Here is a 23,981-nt window from a genome sequence, read left to right on the forward strand (position 1 = left end):
GCTAAGTGAAGTAAGTCAAGCAGAGAAAGTCAATTATCATATGGTTTCACTTATTTGTGGAACATAAGGAATAACATGGAGGACATTAGGAGAAGGAAGGGAAAAATGGGCAGGGGGAGTTGGAGGGAGAGATGAACCATGAGAGACTATGGACCTGAGAAACAAAGAGGGTTTTGGAGGGGAGGGGGGAGGGGGGATTGGTTAGCCTGGTGATGGGTATTAAGGAGGGCACGTACTGCATGCAGCACTGGGTGTTATACGAAAACAATGGATCGTGGATCACTACATCAAAAACTAATGATGTATTGTATGGTGACTAACATAATAAAATTAAAAACTACAAGGAAAAAAAAATAAATACTCCTTTGGTACCAACTATGTACTAGGTATTGTGTTAAGTGTTTATCTCCTATATGACCTGTGAAAAAAGGGTCATGTCTAGTCTCTTTTATATAGCATAATTGTATGTTCCAAATAGATGACCAAAAGCCTACTTCTTTAGTAAATTATTCTATTATCTAGGAGTAGAGCAGCACAATGTGGCAATGACAGCTGTCCTGGCTTCTGATTCAGATACTTGATGGGGTTTACTGTTTTATGCTAGGTATAGAGAGACTCTGGTCTCTGGGTCTTATTCCTCGATTCAGCCATAGCATCTACCACACAACTTGAATGAATTCATGACACAGGATACAGAATCAGAGAGGTCAAGCAACGAGTGCTCTATATGGTCCTTAACTAGTATCTATACCCTGATTGTTAAATGGTTATCTCAAGATCTTATGATTGACTACTAGTTATGGTACTGTTAACAGCATTAGGTATTTTTAACTACCCAGAAAGAGACCAGGTGAATATCAAGGTTACCTAATAATACCCAAACTGAATACAAGAAAGGGGGTTCGAGGAGAGAATACTTAAATTTTACTGAGTGCCTGACCTTAAATTTTTGGTCTGACACACGACAGTTGTAGGAGCATGGGCAAATAATTTAACCTGACTGTTCCTCATTTTGCCAACTATAAAATGAGGCTATAATACATAGACACAGGAATATGATGTTTAAAATAAGGGTATATAAGAGTGGCTGGCTGGCTCCAACAGGAGAGCATGCAACTCTTGATCATGGGTTGTGAGTTTAAGCCCCATGTTGGCTAGAGAAGAGAGAGAGGAAGGACAGAAGGAAGGATGGGATGGAAAGAAAAGGGAAGGGAAAAAAAGGAAAGAGGAAAAGAAAGAAAAGATAGATAAGTAGACAGATAAAGGGTGCATAATGCTTAGCAGACAGCCTGGCACATAGTAATCACTCAATAAATATTAGTCCAGAGTAACAGTTGTAATAATTCTCACAACAACCAAAGTAAGATAGTATTAGCTTCTATGTACAAAAGAAGAAATTTAGTCTCAGGATAAATGACTTTCCTGTGCACAAAAAACTAATGAATTATAAATCTGGGTCACAAATCAGTTGATCTGCCACAAAAAAATGTATGTTTTCTTCTATGGTTCCTACTGTATTTCTTTAAGACTTTTCTGTGGTTCACTTTCTATTTTCTTTCTTAGGCAGAGAGTCAAAAGAAGTTTTAAGTGGTAAGGCCTTCCTTGGGCCAAACAATTGAGATACATTAGTCATTTGTTCCTCTACATTCCTGCACCTTGCACTTGATTTTGTCAATGCACAACACACTAAATGTAATAGTTTCCGTGTTCTGTTTTCACCACTAAATAGTAAGCACCTTGAAATCTGACATGTGGTCTTACTCATTTTGCCTAGCACACAGCATAGTGCCTGGTACATCAAAAGTCTTCAATAAATATCTATAAACCTGAACTAAATAGATTCCTAAATCTGTTACTCGGGAGCTCTCCAAAAAAAGTATAAGCAGGTTGAACAAAACTTTTTTTAAACAATTGCTTGTTACTTTTAACTCCATCATTTTACATGGCAACTCTCAGAGGGTAATTCAGAATCCATCTAATGAGGAATGTGATATGCTATATGCCAAAGTGGTAGAAAAAAGAAAGATACTACCATGAACTTAACTATTTTCTTCTCAGAAGTAATCACAAAATGCCTTCCTTATTTGGAATAGTTATGAACTCCCATCTGCCTAATCCAGAATTTATAAAACAATGTATTCTAAAATAAATATAGAGTATCTGCTACTTTTACTTGATATACTACTGCTGCCCTCCAATATTTCAGCAACTGAATCTGAATGCTGTCAAATTACTGCAGTAAAATCAGACTATGGATAAAGCATATCATATTTTACACTTTATTCACTTCTTTCCATAGAAAAAAGAAAATTCAGATACTTTTACTAATCTAGTTAAGAATGGCTTTCATTCTATTAACAGTTAAATGTTCAGATAACGTAGATCAGATAGGATGCTTTTGGCTGCAAGTAACAGAAAACCAACTCAAAGTCATGTAAATAATATGGATGTGTTACTACCTCACAGCATGGTAATGTGGTCCAGTGCTAAGACAGGTTTTAGGGTTGGCTAATCCAGCAACTAAAGGATCTTTGCAAGGATCCACATCATGTCTCTACAGTTTGCTATCTACAGGGTTGGTTTCATCTTAAGGATACTTCCCCTCATGGTCAAAATTGGCTGCTAGTAATAATTTAGATTACATTCTTCCATGTTCACATCTAGCAAGAGCCAGGCTGCCAGTGCTATCTCTTCAGAAGGATGAAGAAACTTCCCAGAAGTTCTTACATACTACTCTTCATGTCCCATGGATCAGAACTGGTTCACATGCCCATTCCAAGACCAATCATTGTCAAAGACAACGAGATCATCTAGAGTCCAAGCAGAGCCATCCCTTGAAATAAGGTCAAATTTCCAATCTACATTGCTGCTACTCAGTAGGGAAAGGTAATTATAGAAATGATGTATTACATCTATTCTTGGAAAACTCAAAGATATTTCATAATTTCTCTATTAATTTAACATAAAATGAGAACTCCTGTGCCAGGCTTTACACAAGATTATTCGGCTATAACTATGGAAAAGAGAGGTATCATCTTGATGACATGATCCTTTTGGTTTAGATGGGGAAAACAGATATTAACCAAGTAATCAGCCAGTTGATTCCCTGAAGAGGCATCATTATAAGTGGAATTTGAACGATGAACAGAAGGCAGGCAGGTACAGAGAGAGTACTGAGGAGGACCTTTTCAGGGAAAAAAAAGTAGCTTTTGAGAAGACAATGAGGTAGGAAGTAGCTTAGCCTGTTTAAGAAACTGGGAGAAGGCAGTTTTGTTATAGTTGAGCACAGAAAAAATTGAGCAGGATACAAGAATTCTGTGGGGAACTTTTAAGCCATGTTAGAAGTTTAGAACTTTATCCTAAAGGCAATGGGAAGCCATTGGAGGGTTTAAGTAGGACAGTGACAAGATGAGAATTGTTTTACACAGAGCATTTTGGCTGCTCCTTCTGAATGAAGTAGAATGGACTAGAGAAGTAAAAAAGTAAGAGTAATTAATTAGTATACTACCAAGAGTTAAAAGGTAGAGAGTAATTAAGAGTCTATTTCAGGAGGGCAGGGGAAAGAGAATGAACTCAGGATGATGTTAATATAGGAAGAGAAAAGCACTGTAATTTGAGTATTAAGATGATAAAATCAATAGGACTTGGTGATTGACGAGATGTGGGGAATAAGGGAAAGGAAGGTTTCAAGGGTGATTCCCAGGTCTCTAACCTAAGTTATTAGATAAAAGGTTATAGCATCTATTGAGAGGGAAACACTTAAGGAGCCAGTTTTTCCTAGAAGATCAAAATGTAGTTTTTAGATATACTGAGGTTTTTCTGCCTTGAGTGACCCTTCTTAAAAATTCTTTTCTTATCTTCAGAGAATTTCTTTTAGGACTGTTCCCATTCAAACAACTTAAGAAGTGGTCTTTGCACTAAGTGGGAAGAGGGAGGTTGAGGAACAGGAGAGGAAAATATTTCTAAATCCTTACAAAGAGCTTCCTCTTTTTTTTCCCCCATGGGAAAAATATCCACAAATTCTTAAATGATGCCATATGATACCATGGTCCACTGCTATTTTATTTATACTCTGACATTAAAATGCTAAAATTAGTTTGTAGTAAACATCACTAAAGCACAGAAAACTAAAATAGAGACTCAAGATAAATTTTAAATTCATCAAGCTTCTGCCACGTTTATCACAAATATTCTCAAATATTTAAATAATTGAGAACAACTGCCTTTAAAAATATGTCACTTTAATTACAGCTGACCTTTGAACAATGTGGGGATTGGGGCACCAACACCCCCTACAGCCCAAAATCTACATATAACTCTTAGCCCCCCCAAAACTTAATAGCCTGTTGACCAGAAACCTTACCAATAAAAGTTGAATAACATATTTTATATATGGATTACGTACTCTATTCTTATAATAAGGTAAGCTAGAAAAAAGAAAATGTTATTAAGAAAATCATGAAAAGAGAATATTTACAGTACTGTACTGAATTATAAAAAAAAATCTGTTTATAAGTTGATCCATGCAGTTCAAGGGTTAACTATACTTCTAATCACTGTATTTTTAAACTTCAGAACATATTTTAATTTTCTCAGAACATATTTTAATTTTTAACATATTTCACACTATGAATATTTTATAAAATAAACACTCAGAAATGTTTTTTTATTTATTTTACTTACCTCTAAAAGAAAATCCCCTAGATACTGAATTGGATAAAATGGAGCCTTAAAATGGTCTTTTTCTTGCTCAGCCTTGATTCTTGCATTACTGGCAATCACATGAGTTATTCCACTTGGTGAACTTTTTGGTAAAATAACATTTGCTTTTCCAGCCTCCAGAACTCTAAATAAAAATGTAAATAGTATAAAAAGTATTTTTTTAAAGCCTATTCAGTCAAATTATCTAAATCAATTACTTCCTAGGAGTAGGAGTAGAACTTTCTGAAAGAATTAAGTTCCTCTGGGTTGAGTGCCATGGAGAATAACTACTGCAGTGATTTCTTAAATTCTAATTTGCTCAGAGAAGATATTGAAGAAATCATGCTCTTCTTTCTACTTATCCATTTCTTGATATGGAAAGACTTTTAAGAATCATGAATATTGAATTTATTCCCTACGGAAAAGTCACCTCCATAGCCAAAACAATAATGAAAGAAATTTAGGGAAGTAGCTACCTCAGAAGGCAACATACTTCCAAGGAAATCATTCTAAACCACAAAAAAGGTACTACAGTTGCCAGCATCCTTTTAAAAAATTAGTTTTTGATTAACTTTTAACATCTCAAAAGTTTCATGAAAGTTCTGCTTGTGCTTAGGATTTAGAAAGCCACAAGAGAACACTGTTATTACCTAACAATAAGAAAAAGCCAAATTGGGGTGCCTGGGTGGCTCAGTCAGTTAAGCAACTGCCTTTGGCTCAGGTCATGATCTCAGGGTCCTGGGATCGAGCCCTGCATCAGGATCCCTGCTCACTGGGGAGTCTGCTTCTCCCTTTCCCTCTGCTCCTCCTTCCCACTCGTGCTCTCTCTCTTATCTCAAATAATACATAAAATATTTAAAAAAAGAAAGAAAGAAAAAGCCAAATAATCTAAAAAAAATCTTAACTTTTCATGAACCCATCAGAGAACTGAGGTAACAACCAACCAAGAAACTTAATTTCCCAGAGAGTGATAATGATACGGCCCTTTGTGAAGAGACTGGACACTCAAAACTATTTCATTTTGCCAGGGTGCAGGAGAGAAGTAGCTGTCATAAAAGTAGGTAAAAATCAGGTAAAACTCTAACAAATTTAAGGGCCAAGTGCAAGTACCATGACAATTTATAATATCTGGGAGTCACTGACTCAAGGCAAGTCTACCCTCACTTGCAAGCTCTTTGCCTTTGCTTCAGTATTCATGAAAAAGATTATGGGCAGAAAACAGATTCCCTACTAGGTAGCACAAGTAGGCCAGTGAGGACTGGCTGCCCACCAAGAGACAGACATTAAACCTGGTCCACGTCCCTGGATCCTTCTCTCATATGAAGCAAACGTCCTATGTCATTGGGGTAAGGTAAGAAAGTCATATACTTTCAGAATCCAGGAAAAGAAGCACTGCTTCTATTGGGAGAATACATGTAAAATCCATGTGCCCTGAGAAAGGGGCAGGAAAACCTCCTGCTGCATAGCCCAAAAAAGGATCCACTGTTTCTGGACGAGGCAAAAGTCATCTGTCCCTGGACAAGGGGCAGAAGAAATGCCACTCAAATATAGGTTCCTGCGTCAATACAAAGCAGAAATCTAATACTGGAGGAGAGGCTAGAAATTCTCTCTTGCCCAAACCCTGCCCACAGATACAAAGCAGAATTTGGCTGCCATGGGGGACTGAGACACAAATATTGAGAAAGTCCCAACCCCAGAGAACAAGAACACAAAGAATGCTTAAGACTGAAGTCTATCAGCAAAACCAAAAACCCATCTTACTCTTACCTGCAACCTAGAGATGAGTAACAAGCAAGAGAGGAAGAGAATGACAAGAAAGTCCTGTGACCCAGCAGTGCTTCAGGAACTACTGAAAGCTGAGGGTGAAGCAAAAACATCAACCAAAAACCCTCCAGCACCCCAGGACTCAGGTCAAGCACAAAGAAACTGTACTCCACTGCAGGAGTAACCAGAAAGAATGCATTGAAGGTAACTATAGCATTAACAAAATCCAAAACCTGCTCAAAAACTGACAAGATTAAGTCAACTACCAATACTAATTGCCTTACAGAAAAAGTAAGCCCATTTTTGGATCTAAATACTTATCTGAGCCTCTACTGCTTTATATGTGGTATCTATACATGCAATAAAAAAATATAAGACATACACAAAAAGGAAGAAAACCAAACCACTGTGAAGAGATAAAGGAATATAAAGCACAGACAGATGATCCATTTGTTGAAATTATCAGAAAGTGATTTAAAATAACTATGACTGAAATGTTTGAAGATCCAAAGGAAAAACTGAACAAATCGCATTAAGAGATCAGGAACTGAGCACTGAGTACATAAAAATGGTAGAAATAAAAGTTACTATATCAAAGAATAATCTCTTTGACAGGCTTATGAACAGACTGCATGCAACTGAGGATGGAATCACTGAACTTGACTGGTCAATAGAAATTATCCAACTGAAACATAAAAATGGGAAAAAAAGTTAAAAACAAAACAGAACATACAAAAACTGGAAAAGAATTAATTGGTCTAAAACATAGGTAATAGAGCACAAGAAAAAGAAGACAACAGAATTTAAAACATAATGGTTGAGAATTTTCCATAACTAATAAAAGATAAAAAGCCACATGTCCAAGAAGCTCAGAGAACTCCATGCAAATAACATGAATAAATAATAGACAATAAGCAAGATAACAACACATCTGGACACATTATCAAACTGCTAAAAACCACAGGTAATACATTGTTTTTAAATGTTTAATTTCCAATTGTTCATTACTAGCATATAAAAACACCATTAATTTTTATGTAGTGACTTACTACTCTGTCATCTTGCTGAATTCAATAATTACTTCTAATAGCTTTTCTGGATAAGTTATTTAGTACACATCCATATCTCCTGGAAATAAAGACAATTACTTTTATTTCTTTCTATCTAACTCTATGTCTCTTAAATTTATTTTCTTTGCCTTATTTCACTGTCTAGTATCTCTGGTAAAATGCTGAACAGAAAAGGTCATAGTGCGGGGCGCCTGGGTGGCTTAGTAGGTTAAGTGTCCAACTCTTGATTTTGGCTCAGGTCATGATCTCAGCGTCTTGAGATTGAGCCCCATGTCAGGCTCCAAACTGGGGATGGGGCCTCCTTAAGATTCCAACCCCCTCACCCCAAGTCCTGGGAGCTCTTTTTCTTAAAAAAAAAAAAAAAAAAGAAAGAAATGGTCAGAGTGAGCAACCATTTCTTAATTCCTAATTATGGAAGAAAAAAATATCCATGATATTAAATTTATGTATTTTTACAGTTGTCAGTTGCTCAGATTGAAGACACTAAAATTCCTAACAAAGTATCTGCAGATAGAATCTGCAATTATTAAAAATGGTAACACACTATGATTAAGTACAGTTTAGTTCAGGAAAACAAGTTTGGTTTAACATTTAAAATCGATCAAAATAATTTACCATATTAACAGAATAAAGGAGAAAAGACAATCATCTCAATAGATGCACATAAAACCTTTCAGAGCAATCAATCCATTTATAATAGCATCCCAAAACAGGAAGTACCTAGGATTAAACTTAGCAAAACATGTACAAGATTTATACAGTGAAAACTGTAATACATTAGTGGCAGAAATTAAAGACCTGGAGAGATAGGGAATCTATAAATAGGACAACTCGATATTGTTAAGATCTCAATTCTTCCCAATTTGACCTATAGATTCATTACAATCCCAGTCAAAATCCTAGCTTGCTTTTTTGTAGAAATTGACAAGGTGGTTAAAAATTCAAGATTCATCAAAACAGTTTTGAATAAGACAAAGTTGGGAGGCTCATCCAACCCGATTTCAAGACTCATTATAGAACTATAGTAACCAAAACTGTGTGCTTTTAGTATAAGGTACACACAGATACCAATGGAGTAAGAAGCCCAGAAATAGACCACACAAATATAGTCAAGTGACTTTTGGACAATAGTGCCAAAGTAATTGCACAGCAATTGAAATCTCGAACATTGCTAGGAGGAGATGTAAAATAGTACAACTACTTCAGAAAACAGTTTGGCATTTTCTTATAATGTTAAGTATACAACTGCCATCCGAGCCAGAAATTTCATTCTTAGTATTAACCCAAGAGAGAGAAAAACAAATGTACATGAAGACTTGTACTCAAATGTTCATAGAAGCTTTATTTATATTAGCACAAGTGAAGAACAAAACAAAACAAAAACAAAAAACAAATGTCTATCAATGGGTGAATAAACAGATAGTTATACATCCGCAAAACGGAATACTACTCGGCAACAAAAAGGAACGAACTCCTAATACACACAATAACCTGGATGTATCTCAGAAATAATGAGTTAAGCAAATGAAACTACATCAAAGAAGTATATATAGAATAATTCCATTTACATGAACTTAAAAAAAAGACACATCTAATGTACGGTGACACAAAGGAAATCAATGGTTGTCTTATATTGGTGGGCAGAATTAAATGTGTAATGACAGGAACACTGTTAAGATTACATAAATGTTGCAGATCTTGACTGTGGTGGGGAGGTGATACAGGTGTATAAATTTCCCCAAATTTATCAAAATGTATACTTAATATGTGTGCATTTTAGTTGCCTATAAATTATACTTTATAAAGGTGACAAAGGGCTTTTGCACCCCCCCCAAAAGTCATTGCAATCTCGGAATATAGTTTACTCAATAAGAATTATTTTAAAAATATGATGTAAAAGTTAGAAAGAAATGAAATAATGAAGGAAACATGAACCATGAAGACTGTACTATATAACCCCCCCAAAAAAGCCTTTGTGATAAATACTTACAAAATTTAAAATTGCTTCAAAACTGAAAACAAGTATCTTCCAAGTTTTTTTATTTTGCTTGACTTAGCCAAAAGAATTAACATGGAAAGTTAAACAGAAACCCAAAAATAATTTAAAGCAATACTATAAAATAGATTTTATTCTATTAGACACATACGCTTAATTAAGTACAGAATCACTTAACTCAGAGATTAAAGAGTAAATCACCATGGCTCATTTGGACAAAATCAATAATTTCAAAGAAACAAAAAGGTATTCAAGCAAACCAAAATTATTTTTTCATTCATTGCTTAGCTTTTATGAGATCTCATCTTACCTTACAAGAGAATCACTTCGTTTATCAGCTCTAACAAGGAGGACAACTTTCCATCTGTGGAAGGCTCCTGGAGCACCAGTGCGTTTCAGTTCTTCACGCCATCTTTTAGGTGCAGATTGCATTTGAGGAGAATAATGGGAGTCTTTTTCAATTTTGTAGCCCCATTCATAAGTTGTTTCATCAAGCCATCTGCCACTTTTGGCACTATGAATTATGTAGTCCTTAGTTAGTACCCACTTTCCTAGAAAGCAAACCAACTGTCAGTTACAAAAGAATTTTGGTTCTAATGAATGGTCAACAATAAAGACCAAATATCAAATAAAATTTGACCTTTTTCATCCCAAGACTCTTAGGCTACAATGCCAACATTATCTCTGAATTATGTTTGTTTTCCCAAATTTTTGGTAGAGGTCTATGATGTCACTGAACATTGTATGTAATCTTTCCCATAATGATTCTAAATCTAAACATTACGAAATTAAATACAAACCTAAGAGTTATTAAAATAAATGTGGTATTACTTAAGCTATGTCTACTATTGTTATTCACTGTTTTGGCTGAGATTTGTATTATTCTTCCTATGCTAAAAACTTCTTAAATAATGTTTATGCAATGTTACACTTTGTAAAACAAATTTATTGAGTTAGAGAATTTTTCAGAATATCTAATAACATTCTGTAGTTCCTTTATCTGGGCAATGGTAATTTTTCTCAACAGCAGGGACAATATAGGTTTTCATTTGTGGAGATAATAATAAATCCAAGTATATTTCTAGTAAATTACTCTAAAAACTAATAAACTTACTGAGTTAAAAATACTTTTTTTTTTGGACGATCAGTGAACTAATGATATGCTAGTTCAATCACAGTAGAAGAAACTATAAAAGAAACAACAAGGGTGACAGAGAGGGGAAGACACTAAGTCCTAAGTTGGGTTTATGGAATTTAAAATCTTAGAAAAACACAATAGGGTGATCATTGCTTCATATCATGGATGGGAGGCGAAAGAGTAGAAGAAGAATAAAAACAGATTCTTTCCAATGACAGATCAGAGAAAACAAACTTGACTGAGAAGAGCCGAGACTTTGACTAAAGCATTTTTTTGAAGGGGGGGCATTCTTATGCCCAACTTTTTTGTTAAAAAATTTTTTTGACATAAAACACACTAAATCTTTGGTTAAGTATTCCTGCCTCTTTGGTACATTTTCATGTGTTACAAAGTTTTACTTAGAAAAATCAAAGATATTGTAACAAATATTTTCAGAAAAATATTCAGATAAAATATTTCAAATAAAACCACATTTATTATGTTTGATATAATAATGATACTATCTATCTTTAGGAGATTAAGGTACTTTTTTTAACATGAAGATTTTTTTTCAAGGAAGAAAAGTAGTTAATTTACCTGCTGCACAAGCTGCTAAAAACTTTTCACTCTTACACAGGCGTTCAGCTATAAGATGTGTACAGTTTTTGTATTTCTGGAAGGAAAAATGCAAATGAAAAAATGTTACTAAAGGCAAGATTGACTTTATAGCACGTTCACTTTATTCTTATCAAGAGGGCATTTTATCATTCTTAGACCATTATTATTTTTCAAGTCTATATTGAATATTTTATAAGTTTCTGTACTCACCTCACTCTTAATAAAAGTGCAATCTAGTTTTAAAAGCAATTTGCCTAGAGCTTCCTTTTCTTCCATCTTAAATCCTGTCATTTGGATGATATGCTTTGGAGCACCATCTTCCATCTAACATATATACACATAAAGAAAATAATATATGTTAAAGATAATATTCACAGGATTGACATTATTTTTTCTTACCTATGAGTGCTAAAAATAAAAAAATAAAACAAACATTTAATGAATTAAACATATAAGGCTTTATTGTAAATAACAATGTTAAGACTGCTTATGTGCAACAGAAATTGGTTTATAAAGTTATCTTCCCGGGGTGCCTGGGTGGCTCAGTCAGTTAAGTGGCCAACTCTTGATTTCAGCTCAGGTCATGATCTCAGGGTCCTGGGACTGAGCCCTGAGCTGGGCTCCACACTCAGCGGTGAGTCTGCTTGAGGATTCTCTCTCTCCCTCTGCCCCAACCCCCACTCACGTGCTCTCCTTCTCTAAAATAAATAAATCTTAAAAAAAAAAAAAAGTTATGTTCCCAAAATGTGACTGTAAATAGATTTTTTTGGTGGTTTGAACACTGAATGTTTGTGTTCCTACATTACTTGACACTAAAACACACTGATATATGAATACAATTCTTCAGAAAAGATTATTTATATAAATATTAGCATAGTAATACTAGCTTTATTTTAAGATTTTTTTATTTGAGAGAGAGAGAATGAGAGAGAGAGAGAGCACAAGAGGGGGGAGGGCCAGAGGAAGAAGTAGACTCCCCGCTGAGCAGGGAGCCTGATGTGGGACTTGATCCTGGGATTCCAGGATCATGACCCCGAGCTGAAGGCAGTCGCTTAACCAACTGAGCTACCCAGGCGCCCCTATACTAGCTTTATTTTAAAAGCACTGTTTTTGCTAAGAGCTTCTGAAACAAGTACACTGTGGACAATGAAACCTAATCAAATTTTATAACAATTTTTAAAATATTTGTGGACAAATACTGAAGAGTACCTAAAAGTCATTACAGAAGTTGATAGAACTCATGTTCCCAAAGCATTTACACCAAATAACTTAGTATACTAGGTACATATAATGAACTGGATTCTATTCCCAGTCTACATTTCTTAACTCTGCTATATGTTCACTTTATCACCTACAAAGTAGACTGAAAAAAATCACACTTTTCAAATTTATGTAAATAGGAGACCTTAATCCACATATAAACGTAGTTCATAAAGCATTTGTATTTGAACTGGCACATTTAATAAGCAAGAAAGACAACACCTCACAATATTTTTAATGAGAATACAGGGTTTTGTTTACCTGACATTAGAACTTCAGAACTGATAGCACCTTAGAGAAAATCTAGTTTCTTTTTATAGATGAGGAAAACAGGGACTACAGAAATTGGTTATTTTCCATTTCTCTACCAGTTTTGTCACTACAGCTGTAGATCAGTGTTTAATTAATGCCAAAGAGCAAAAGCAGTTGACCTCTTTAAAGACAATTAAAAGGAAACTAAAAATTATACCTGTTTGAGCCCAGGAATAGTAACAGACAACTGGTGACAAGTATTACATAGAACAAGACAAGTATATAAAGACAAGATTTACAGAAATTCTATTGTCAAAGACGGAATATATATAGATACTAAAAACATATGAAGTACATACATATATGTGTTTATGTAAAACCTCAAAGAAAGTCTCAGGAAGTCTCACTATGACAATTTAAGGCATTACTCAGGGTTAAGATGAACCTTTATTTCCTTTGCTTAAAGTTTCTAAGAGGAGTATAACATCAGCTAACAGTACACCTGGTTTCTCTACCCTTCATCACTGCTTGATTTGGGAGAAGTTACTTGACAGAACTAAATGGATATGCTTTGCTAGACATATCTGTATACTCGCAAAGACAGTTCATATTAATGCTTTCTGACATGTCCGAAGAAGCTGCCAGTAGTAGTCCAGCAGGCCCATGGGTAAATGAATTCAGAGATTATGTATGAAGAAGCACCCTGGAGTTGCACAAAGCTACCTCCTCCAAACCAATTTTTATTCAGTAAAAAAGCTGTTATTTTGACCCCAAAACATCAGACTTTCTTATTTCTCTATTGGCTCCAAGAGAGGGAAAGGGATATAATGCATTAACCCTCTAAAATACTAAAATTGAAGATACAGAACATAAAGAAAGTGTCTTTAAGGATAAGGGTCTTCAGTGAAACATTTTTTAAAAGTTAAAAGGTTCTGGAGCATCTAGGTGGCTCAGTTGGTTTATCAGCCAACTCTTGATTTCGGCTCAGGTCATGATCTCAAGGTCCTGGAATCGAGCCCCAAGTTGGGTTCCATACCGAACAAGGAGTCTGCTTGAGAATTCTGTCTCTTCCTCTCCCTCTGCCCTTTCCCCTGTTTGCACAGCGCATGAGCTCTCTCTTTCTAAATAATAAAATAAATCTTTAAAAAAATAAAAGTTAAAAGGTTCTGGTACAAAATTATAAAATGCACATAACAGAGCTTGGCATCCTATGAAAAATCACTTATGTAAAATACTATCATCAGTACATAAAACGTAAGTGGCTTCTTGCAGAAGGAATTCTTTCCTGTATTAATCATCAAATTTTTTAAACCAATTTTATGGGATATATGACATAGCTCCTGAATTATAATATCCGTTAATAAAGAGACTGGTAATACATAAAAACTTTACAAAGAATATGCTGTTACTTGAAATAATGATTTAGTCTGATGCAGAACACATACTAACACATATACAATAAAGCTGCAAGTGGATTATAAGGCGTATGACCAAAACGAAGGAGAAATGTTGCTTTTATTAATTCTAGGGATGTAAATAAGTCCTTTAAGCAAATTTCCTTTAGAAAATGGTAGGTCCTCCTTGAAAAAGAAAAGCAAAGCTGGAGGCATCACAGTTTCAGACTTCAAGTTATATTACAAAGGTGTGGTGATCAAAACATTACGGAATTGGCACAAAAATAGACACATAGATCAGTGGAAGAGAATAGAAAACCCAGAAATGAACCTACAACTATAAGGTCACATCATCTTCAACTAAGCAGGAAAGAATATCCAATGGGAAAAAGATGGTCTCTTCAACAAATGGGAAAACTGGACAGTAACATGCAAAAGAATGAAACTGGACTATTTTCTGATATAATACACAAAAATAAATTCAAAATGGATTAAAGACCTAAATGTGAGATCTGAAACCATAAAATTCCTAGAGGAGAACACAGGCCATAACCTCTTTCTAGATATGTCTCCTGAGGAAAGACAAAGAAAAGCAAAAATGAACTATTGGTACTTCATCAAAATAAGCTTCTGCACAGCTAAGGAAACAATCAACAAAACTAAAAGGCAACCTAGGAATGGGAGAAGACATTTGCAAATGACATATATGATAAAGGGTTAGTATCTAAAATATATAAAGAACTTATCAAACTCAAAACCCCCCCAAAATAATCCAATTTAAAAATGGGCAGAAGACATGAATAGACATTTTTCCAAAGAAGACATCCAGATGGCCAAGAGACACATGAAAAGATGCTCAACATCACTGATCATCAGGGAAATACAAATCAAAACTACAAGGAGATATCACCTCACCCCTGTCAGAATGGCTAAAATAAAGAACACAAGAAACAACAGGTGTTGGCAAGGATGTGGAGAAAGGGGAACCCTCTTGCTCTGTTGGTGGGAATGCAAATGCGTGGAATCACGCTGGAAAACAGTATGGAGGTTTCTCAAGAAGGAAAAAATACAACTACCCTATGATCCAGGAATCGCACTACTAGGTATTTACCTAAAGAATAAAAAAAAATACTAATTCAAAGGGATACATGCACCCTGATGTTTAGAGCAACACTGTCTACAACAGCCAAATTATGGAAACAGTCTAAGTGTCCATCAACTGATAAATGAATAAAGATGTGGTATATAAATATGCAAATATATACATATAAATATATAAATACATACACACACAATGGAATATTACTTGGCCATCAGAGAGAATGAAATCTTGCCATTGGCAACAAGATGAATGGAGCTAGAGAGTATTATGCTGAGTGAAAGAAGTCAGAGAAAGAAAAGTACCATATGATTTCATTCATAGGTAGAATTTAAGAAACAAAACAAACAAGCCAAGGGAGGGGGGTAGAAAAGAGAGTGAGGCAAACCAAGAAAGAGACTCCTAACTATAGAGAACTGTTGGTTACTAGAAGGAAAAGATTGGGGGGGGAGTGGGTTAAACAGGTGATGGGGATTAAGGAGTGCACTTGTGAAGAGCACCAGGTGATGCATGGAAGTACTGAATCACTATACTGTATGCCTGAAACCAATATTACACTGTAAGCTAACTGTAATTTAAATAAAAACATTTAAAAAAAAAGAATTAAAAAACAAGCAAAAAAGAAAATGGTAGGTCCATTAAGAAATACTAGATAAGTGAAATTCAACATATCTGTAAATATCATCTTGGTATTCTAATGGAAAGGCAACCTAATTGTTTTTATATTTCTTGTAAGCCACTTTTATCAGAGGAACACAAGTGTTTTAACCATATTTAACTTACTACATTTATTTTATGCATATATTCTAAAGTTTTAAAAAGCTATTTCAGAGGCTATTTCAGGAAATGTTGCCAAAAAAGGTAAGTTTAATTAGCTTTGAAAACCTAAAATCATGGGAAACCTGGGTGGCTCAGTTGGTTAGGTGTCCAACCCTTGAATTCAGCTCAGGTCATGATCTCAGGGTCATGAGATCAAGCCCAGAGTCGGGCTTCAGGCTGGGCGTGGAGCCTGCTTGGGATTCTCTCTCTCTCCCTTTCCCACTACCCCTACCTGTGCCAACCCCCCACACTCCAGCTCTCTCTCTCTCAATAAATAAAATCTTAAAAAAAAAAAGTAAAATCTTGCCTATCTGGCTATTCTAAAATACTAACATACAGAAACTACTGTTAAATAATCAGAATATACATACAGAAAGCAATGAAAAAAACTCAAAGGTAATGCTATCATCCAGAAAGTTTTAAAAACTGTCCTTTAAATTTATTCTTCTGCTTCCTGAGAACTAAATGTATGTTATATAGAACTGTAAGGGGAAAAAAGTTATTATACTACATTCCTCTTTTAGATCAAGTTAATTAACAGCTATTTTACAATTTGAGTATTATTAGTGACATTTTAATACATTTTGATGTATAAAATATTAAGTGATTTGGATGTGTATCATGTAGTTTTTATCTTAAATCATATTATCTTTATAATGGAACAAAAACACCCACTTTGTATATTTAACAGCATTTTCTGTCAAAGTAAGAGTCCACAATAAAATGAAAGCAGGACCAAATGTGCTTAATGGTAGAAATCAGGAAAGCATTTTTTTTTTTTTTAAGATTTTATTTATTTGAGAGAGAGAGAATGAGAGACAGAGAGCATGAGAGGGAGGAGGGTCAGAGGGAGAAGCAGACTCCCTGCTGAGCAGGGAGCCCGATGTGGGACTCGATCCAGGGACTCCAGGATCATGACCTGAGCCGAAGGCAGTCGCTTAACCAACTGAGCCAAATGTGCTTAATGGTAGAAATCAGGAAAGCATTTTTAATGCAATTCTTTTCCTCTGAGTAACAAATATGAAACGAAACTAAACAAGCAAGAGGAAAGGTAAGAAATAAAGGTGAAATAAAAGGATGTCCTGATTCAAACATTATGCAAATCAGGGGCGCCTGGGCGGCTCACTAGTTATGCGGCCAACTCTTGGTTTTGGCTCAGGTCATGATCTCGGGGTCCTGAGATCTGCCCTATGTTGGGCTCCAAGCTCTGTGAGGAGTCTGCTTGGGATTCTCTCCCTCTCCCTCTGCCCCTCCCCTGCCGTGCATTCTCTCTCTCTCTCTCTCTCAAATCAATCAATCAATCTTTTTAAAAAACCACCATATAGGGCATTTACTCCCAAGTTTATCAGAAAAACTGGGCTATTGGCTAAACTTTCACAGAACTGTGAATCGTAGTGATGGCACACAATAACTAGCAAAATTTCTTAACCATCTGAGCCACCCAGGTGCCCCAACTAGCAAAATTTCTTAAAAACAAATTCCATTAACCTAATCAAATAGTGTCCTATAATCAAATGATCTGCTTGAAATAACAGTTTACAATACATTTACCAATGCTTTTTAATACCACATCCTACAACAAACTTACAAGCTGTATCACAAATCTAATTCAGAGATATATGAAAAAATTAATAGCCATAAATATAGAAATAGACACAGAGATACATGGATAGAGTTATTTATATTTATAAAACTGTCAGTATAATGGTTCTTCTTATGACCCTGCAGGATTAAGAAAACAAGAAACAACAGCCTGATATGCCAATGAATCCAAAGAGAGCACTATATAATATGGTTTAATACCTACTAAAGACTCAAACAATTCAAAGTCCTTAAAAATAGGATCAAGTTTTGTGTGGGTGGTATGTTCTGGGATATGGGGATCAAGGGCTAACTGGTAGAAGTCTTCTAGCACAAGAAAGTAAACACACTGCAATATAATTTTATCATTGGTATTTCTAGAGAAATAACTTTTTCTAGAACTTGTAGGGGGCGTTCCTTCAGGCATTCATCAGAACATACTATCCTAACACAACAAAAAGAAAACAGAAATGATAGCGTTTTTTTTTTTTAAGGTTAAAGGTTTTATCTTTACTGTCAAAAAGTGAAAAATTATATACTAGAGTCTTCGTTACAAGAAAATGCTTCTGTTTTAATTTTTTGAATGTTGTAGTAATTAAAAAAATATTTAGTTACTTACCTCGAACCATATAATACACACAACTAAGGAGATAATGACTGTGAACAGAGCTGGCATTTATGCAGAGAAAGCAACTGTCTCTGTGGTGTGGACTTTCCCAAAATATCTCCCACATGGGCCTATCCCCGATGCCTGAAATTCCTCTGCAGTTGGTGCTAGTTAGAAATGCAAATAAACCTATAGCACTCATCATAATTAAGAACATTTTATTATGTACTAGCTTTTTAGGTCCTATGAATTCTTTACAATAAGACACATAGCTGAAACATATTTGAATATGATACACAGAGTATGTTGAAAAGAGAAGTCAGGGAAAAGTAGAGGCAGGAATACAGATGAATGCAAAGGTCTGGTTCAGGAAGGAGGATAAAAGAACAGGGTCTAAGAGTTGACTGAAAGAAAGTGCTGCAAAAAACGGGCAGGGATGCTTAACAAGGTTTGTGGTAGGAAATGCTACTCTGCATTACAAGTGATTTTATCATCAGCCATAGGGTTTCACAGAACTTTGAAAACATAATGCACTCTGTAAGTTGTATGCTGATAACTAAGATAAATAAAGGATTTATTAAAAGGTTTATTTGCAATTAAGAACTAAAAATTCCCCCAAAGTAACTTTTACTGTCAATTGTAATTAATCCATGATTATAGAAAATTTTAAAAATACTAAAGTATATAGAAAGATTAAAATCACCTGTAATCCCTGCATCCATTAATACTACCGTTAACACCTGGGGGCGGGGGCAGGGCTTAAAAGTTTTGTGTGTGTGAAAAAACATATATATACAACAAAATTGAGATTATCATATAGTTCTGTATCTTAATTTTTATTTAAAATTACATTGTGATCATTTTTCCATTCCAGTGAATATTCTTCGTTTCAAGAACACCAGGTTGAAAACTAATGGTTTCTTAATGTTATTCTAGTGAACTATTTTGACTTTAAATCTAAAGAAAATCATCTTTAAAAATTCCCTTTTCTTGAAAAGATTATCAACCCTTGAATACAATCAATATTGCTGCTTTGAATTCAAGAATTTTAAGATTTTCATGGTTTCTCTTATCTAAAGTGTTTAACTGGGAAAGTAAATAAGTGAAAAGGGTCAAAGTGTTACATCACTGTTTTAACCAGTATTGCAAAAGGTAGATACATATCACCATATTCATATTGAGTAAACTACTATTTGGCTCTGAACGCTATAAACATCGAGTGGAGTTTAGAAATTCTGTACCCTCCTGGCCTAGGAGCCAAATTAGCCCTTTGGCTTAATTTCATTCAGCTAGCCTTTGGAAATTTTTCCTTAAAGATGTAGTGTCTCGTTCGGTCTCATCCTTTAAAGATACGGAATACGTGTGTGCATGTATATATGTTATTGTGTGTGTGTACATATATGTATATATACGTAGTTATTTGATTGCAGTCTCCAGTGGCGATTTCTAGATGCTCTTACTTCAATGGCATTATTTGGGAAAGGAGCGGTCATACTCAGTCTCTTTGACTGAGAGGGAGGAAATGGAGCAGTTGCAGCCAAGTAACTGTGGTGAGGAAGAAATGACAGGCTAAGAGGACGTATGGAAGTGTTCAATCTATCCAATAACATTCAGTGAACAGGCTGAACTGGAGATGCTATTTTTATGGATAAAGGGGCCCTTAAGGAAGCGAGATGAAACAAGAGAGACAATGTTCAGGGAAAAAAGAATGGATGGACAGTCTATGTTGGTTAGCCATAGGGGATGAAAGTCAAATCTGCTTTAAGTTTGTATTAGGAACTCTGTATTACTTAACTATTTAGTAGGAGCATAAGATGTAAGGTTAAAAAAGCAGGAATTCACTTTTATTGAGGACCTACTATGGTCTACGCAGTACATGTTAGCTCGTTTCCATACAGACAATTTAAGCGCTGTTTACCCTGCTCATACAGATGAGGATACTGGGGAATCTTAGCAATTAAGAAACTAGCTCAAAGATACACAGCTAGCAAAATAGTGAAATCAAGGCTCAGTGCAAACACCTGCCTGTTTCTGCAGAAGTGATATACCTTTTCTATGATACCACTTTGACTTAAATTTCAGAATTTAGTCTAATACTTTTAACCATATTATAATTTTACAAAGTAATCTATTTTTAGCTAGTGCAAGAGAAAAATACACTGCAGGTAAAGGAATCTACTATGAGGGTGAGGAGATATTTAGACGAGCCATATTACTGAAAATATTTAAACATAATTATAAAAATAACAAATGTCTAAAACTTTAAAGCATTTCTAAGAACAATCTTAAGAGTGCCATTTTCTTATGAAAAAGGAAATTTTCATTATTTTCCTCTCAAAATGGATCTTGTATGAATTAATCACTAGACTAATTCATATGGACTTCATCAAGAATAACAAAACAGCCTATCTAAAGTAATTTCAATATAAAGGAAGTAAAAACTAAGTCAACTTCAAAGTTTCAGGGATATTTTACTTTCAAGCACTAAGATGTCCTTAGGAGATTAGAAATAGTACATACTACATTATGCAGCATACCTTTTCCATTAGCATATTTATGGTGAATCAATTACAAACGTTACATAATATTCCATTATAGTTAGATTATTGAGAAATAGGGTTCTTCACTTTCTTTAGGTTTTATTATTCAGTCTATGAACATGGTCTATGAACAATGGAATTGTTCATTTTAAAAACTGTTTAAGCATAGACTATCTTAGAATAATTCATCAGAAAAACACTGTCTAGTTAATAAGGTTATACTATTGGTTTTCAAAAAAACCAATTGTTTTCGGACATTAGTGAATACCGTGGATACTGTTATGAAATAAATCATAAAAGGTTTGAATTTTGATTATGAAAGGTAACCACATTTAACCACTGTTTCAATGACTGTTTCACATGATTTATGCTTTCTACTCTAAAGAAGAAAATATTAAATCATACAATTGAACCCAAGTCAATAAGGTGAAAAAAAAATCTGGATTTAGAAAATCTAAATCAGATCTAAAGGAGGCTGATTTGTATTATCGAAGGCTAATTGTCTTCACAGTAATTTATACGAAGTATTTAAAACATCGTGGATCATTTAAATTAAGAATACTCTTTAAGTTAAACAATCAAATTAACTCCCTTATAAAAATCCACCCCCAACATTTACTTATGTACCGAACACCTGCAAAACAGGTCAAATGTTCCTAAAACGGGTACATCTTGCACATCAATAGATACTTCTAGGAACTGAGGCATAACTTAACGACATAAACCAAAAAGTTCACAAGGCAATCTGTCATACGATACGTATGTTGCAAATTCAGTTTAAGTCTTCATTCCTAAGGTCTCAACGAAAAAAAATTGGGGAGTAGGGAGAGGATAGTCATTCGTCAAAAAAAAGAGCTTGTCGCTTCCAAAACCAAGCTCCATGTCATTTCTGGGTCAAATCCTGATAGGGAGTATCCGTGACAAACCACTTTTTTTTTCAATATGTAATAAGAGACTTTGGAAGTGGAAAAAATCTCAGGACAATCACTTAGTCTTGTTCTCTGCCTTCAGGCAGCTGAGACATTATAACACCCAGGAACGTACACCCTTCTTTAGGGAAAAGTGTGTATGTTTAAAGGCATACAGTAGCCGCAGAGATATAATCATTAGCACCTGGATATGTTAAAAAATTCTACCAGGGAGAAAAGAATCACACCATTTTCCCCGTCCCTGGTAGGTGGGCCTGGGGGATCCCAGCCACCTGCACTGACGCTAAATTACGTAAAGCAGCCAAGAGACTCCGCGAGAGGCGTCCCAGTCGGTTCTATGGAAACGAGAGACGCGGTGGCCTAGCGCGTTCCTGGCAGGGGATCGACCTGCGGAGCTGCGCAAACAGGGGCGGGGGAAGCCGCTCAAGCCTGCACTGCAGAGACGCTCGGCGGCGGTCCTAGCCGCGGCAAGGGCGGGGCGGGGCGGGGCGGGGCGGGGCGGGGCGGGGTCTGCAGCCGCAGCCCACTAACGCGGGCGTAGAGCTCAGCGAGTCCGGGCCAGTGGGAACGGATGGTGGCTGCGGAAGGCAGGAGAAGCGGGCACCGCCAGCGCTCAACCCCAGCCCCTTCCCAATCTCAAAGCCAGGAGCCGCAGAAACTTTGGGGGCATGGAGGAAACAACCCCAGAGAGTCAGGGTACACTGTGTCTTCCGAGCTGAGGCCCTTTACCTTCCCTGCCGGAGAGTCTGGGATGCTTCCCTCGGGTGGCGGTGGTGGCTGGGGAGACGACTGCCGCTGCAGCACTCGTTGCCTCACTAATCCGGGCTCTGGGAAATAATTTCCCGCCGCGCGCTAGGCGGCCCCGGAAGCTATTGTATAATTTCCGGGTGGTTGTCAGTGACGCTCTCGAGCCGTCGTCAGGGTGGTCTGAGCGGGTGCCTGGCTGGATTCTGGCGGGCGGGCCAGGCTTCTGCTACGTCTGCGCCAGACTTGGGAGACTGGTAAGTGATTTTTCTATGTTGCCTCCTGGGCCTGATATTTCCGGCCGGTCGGGGAGCCGTGTAGCATCTTGGCAGGACCAAGAAGTGAGCGGGAGAGGGTTGAACCGGGAGGAGTCTTCATCCAACCCAATGGCGCTTGACCCTCTGCTGCTGGAAAAGGCCCTGGGATCCTGGCTTACCTCCTTCTTCACTAGCAATATCCGTCTCCAACTTGGAACTCGACGTCGGATCCCCAAGTGAGGCCGAAGACACTATATACCGCGACTTGTAGTGCCGAGTCTTTTTTCCAATATTCAAGGAGTGTCATTACTCTCCCATTGGCAGGGTTTAGTCACCCTTGATTCCCGAGAGCTACTTTACCATCTTTGTCCTGAGTACTGTTTCCATTGACCTGGGTCGCACCTTTTACAAACATTTTAGACGGGGAATGAGGGAGTCGTTCATGTTTAGAATTAAACGTTCCCGCCGCTGTTGGAATTGGGTAAGAAGGGGCTTTGTTTTCCTGACTACCATGAGCTAATGGGCTTTACGTACACGCTTTAGCTTTTTTCCGGAAACCTGTGATCAAGAAGATGCACTTGTAGAACGAGTGCTCGCGCTCTGCTCCAGGTTTCCTAGATAATGAAGGATTCAGGAGAATTTGGGAGGGACGTCTGAGGTAACCACAATAGTTTTAAAGAGAAAATTGCTTCGGACAGAGGAATAATGTGAGAAGATGTGTTCTTTGAAACGAAGATTTGAACGTTGTAGGGAACCGTGGCTACTTTTCTCTTTTGTAATGCAGTTTCTTCACGTAAGTAGTTTTCCCACTCTATCTTATATTTAAATCATCACTTTCCCCTAAAAGGCAGCTAATTTTGATTCCCCAGCCAGTTCCAAAAGAGTTCTCAAAATTACTGTACCATGAAGAAAAATGGAGTGTGTTCAGTTTAGAGTCCCTGATGCATTAGCCAAATTCCTTGTTACCTTTTGAGTAATGCAACCATAATGAGGACATCACATTGATACTCTAATCTTGTTGGATAATCGTTCAACCAACTTTTATAATCTTCTCATTTGGTCCCAATTTTGCCATGTTTATTTAATCTTGTGTTATTTCTCCAGCTGAAAGGATTGTAAATAATTTATGGGAGGCAGGGATTTTTTTTTTTGTATTCTTGCTCTTGATTTGTGTTCTTTCAAATTAGTACAGCCAACCACTAATACAAGTAGCTACAGTTTGCCACGCACTTT

At 36.2% G+C, this 23,981-nt stretch overlaps 2 protein-coding genes across 6 annotated transcripts in view; one reads left to right on the plus strand and one right to left on the minus strand.

Annotated features, from left to right (window-relative positions):
- Nucleotides 1–22,497, minus strand: part of SLF1 (SMC5/6 complex localization factor 1) — a 78,187-nt gene extending 55,690 nt beyond the window's left edge. Inside the window, exons 1-5 of the mRNA XM_006742575.3 lie at nucleotides 22,477–22,497; nucleotides 11,477–11,590; nucleotides 11,246–11,321; nucleotides 9,842–10,082; nucleotides 4,684–4,846 (exon numbers count right to left, since the gene is read on the minus strand). Of these exons, the coding sequence (XP_006742638.1) occupies nucleotides 4,684–4,846; nucleotides 9,842–10,082; nucleotides 11,246–11,321; nucleotides 11,477–11,590 (594 nt within the window). The 5' untranslated portion in view covers nucleotides 22,477–22,497. The remainder of the gene's footprint in view (nucleotides 1–4,683; nucleotides 4,847–9,841; nucleotides 10,083–11,245; nucleotides 11,322–11,476; nucleotides 11,591–22,476) is intronic.
- Nucleotides 22,498–22,564: 67 nt separating this feature from the next.
- KIAA0825 (KIAA0825 ortholog) overlaps nucleotides 22,565–23,981 on the plus strand; it is a 380,793-nt gene continuing 379,376 nt past the window's right edge. For all 5 annotated transcript variants that reach the window (XM_081826564.1, XM_031038286.2, XM_081826563.1 and 2 more), the window contains exon 1: nucleotides 22,565–22,748. The gene's annotated coding sequence lies outside the window, so the exon portion shown is untranslated. The remainder of the gene's footprint in view (nucleotides 22,749–23,981) is intronic.

Source organism: Leptonychotes weddellii, chromosome 7 (genome assembly GCF_054177405.1).
Source record: "Leptonychotes weddellii isolate Sample4059 chromosome 7, ASM5417740v2, whole genome shotgun sequence".
NCBI classification, from domain to species: Eukaryota; Metazoa; Chordata; class Mammalia; order Carnivora; family Phocidae; genus Leptonychotes; species Leptonychotes weddellii.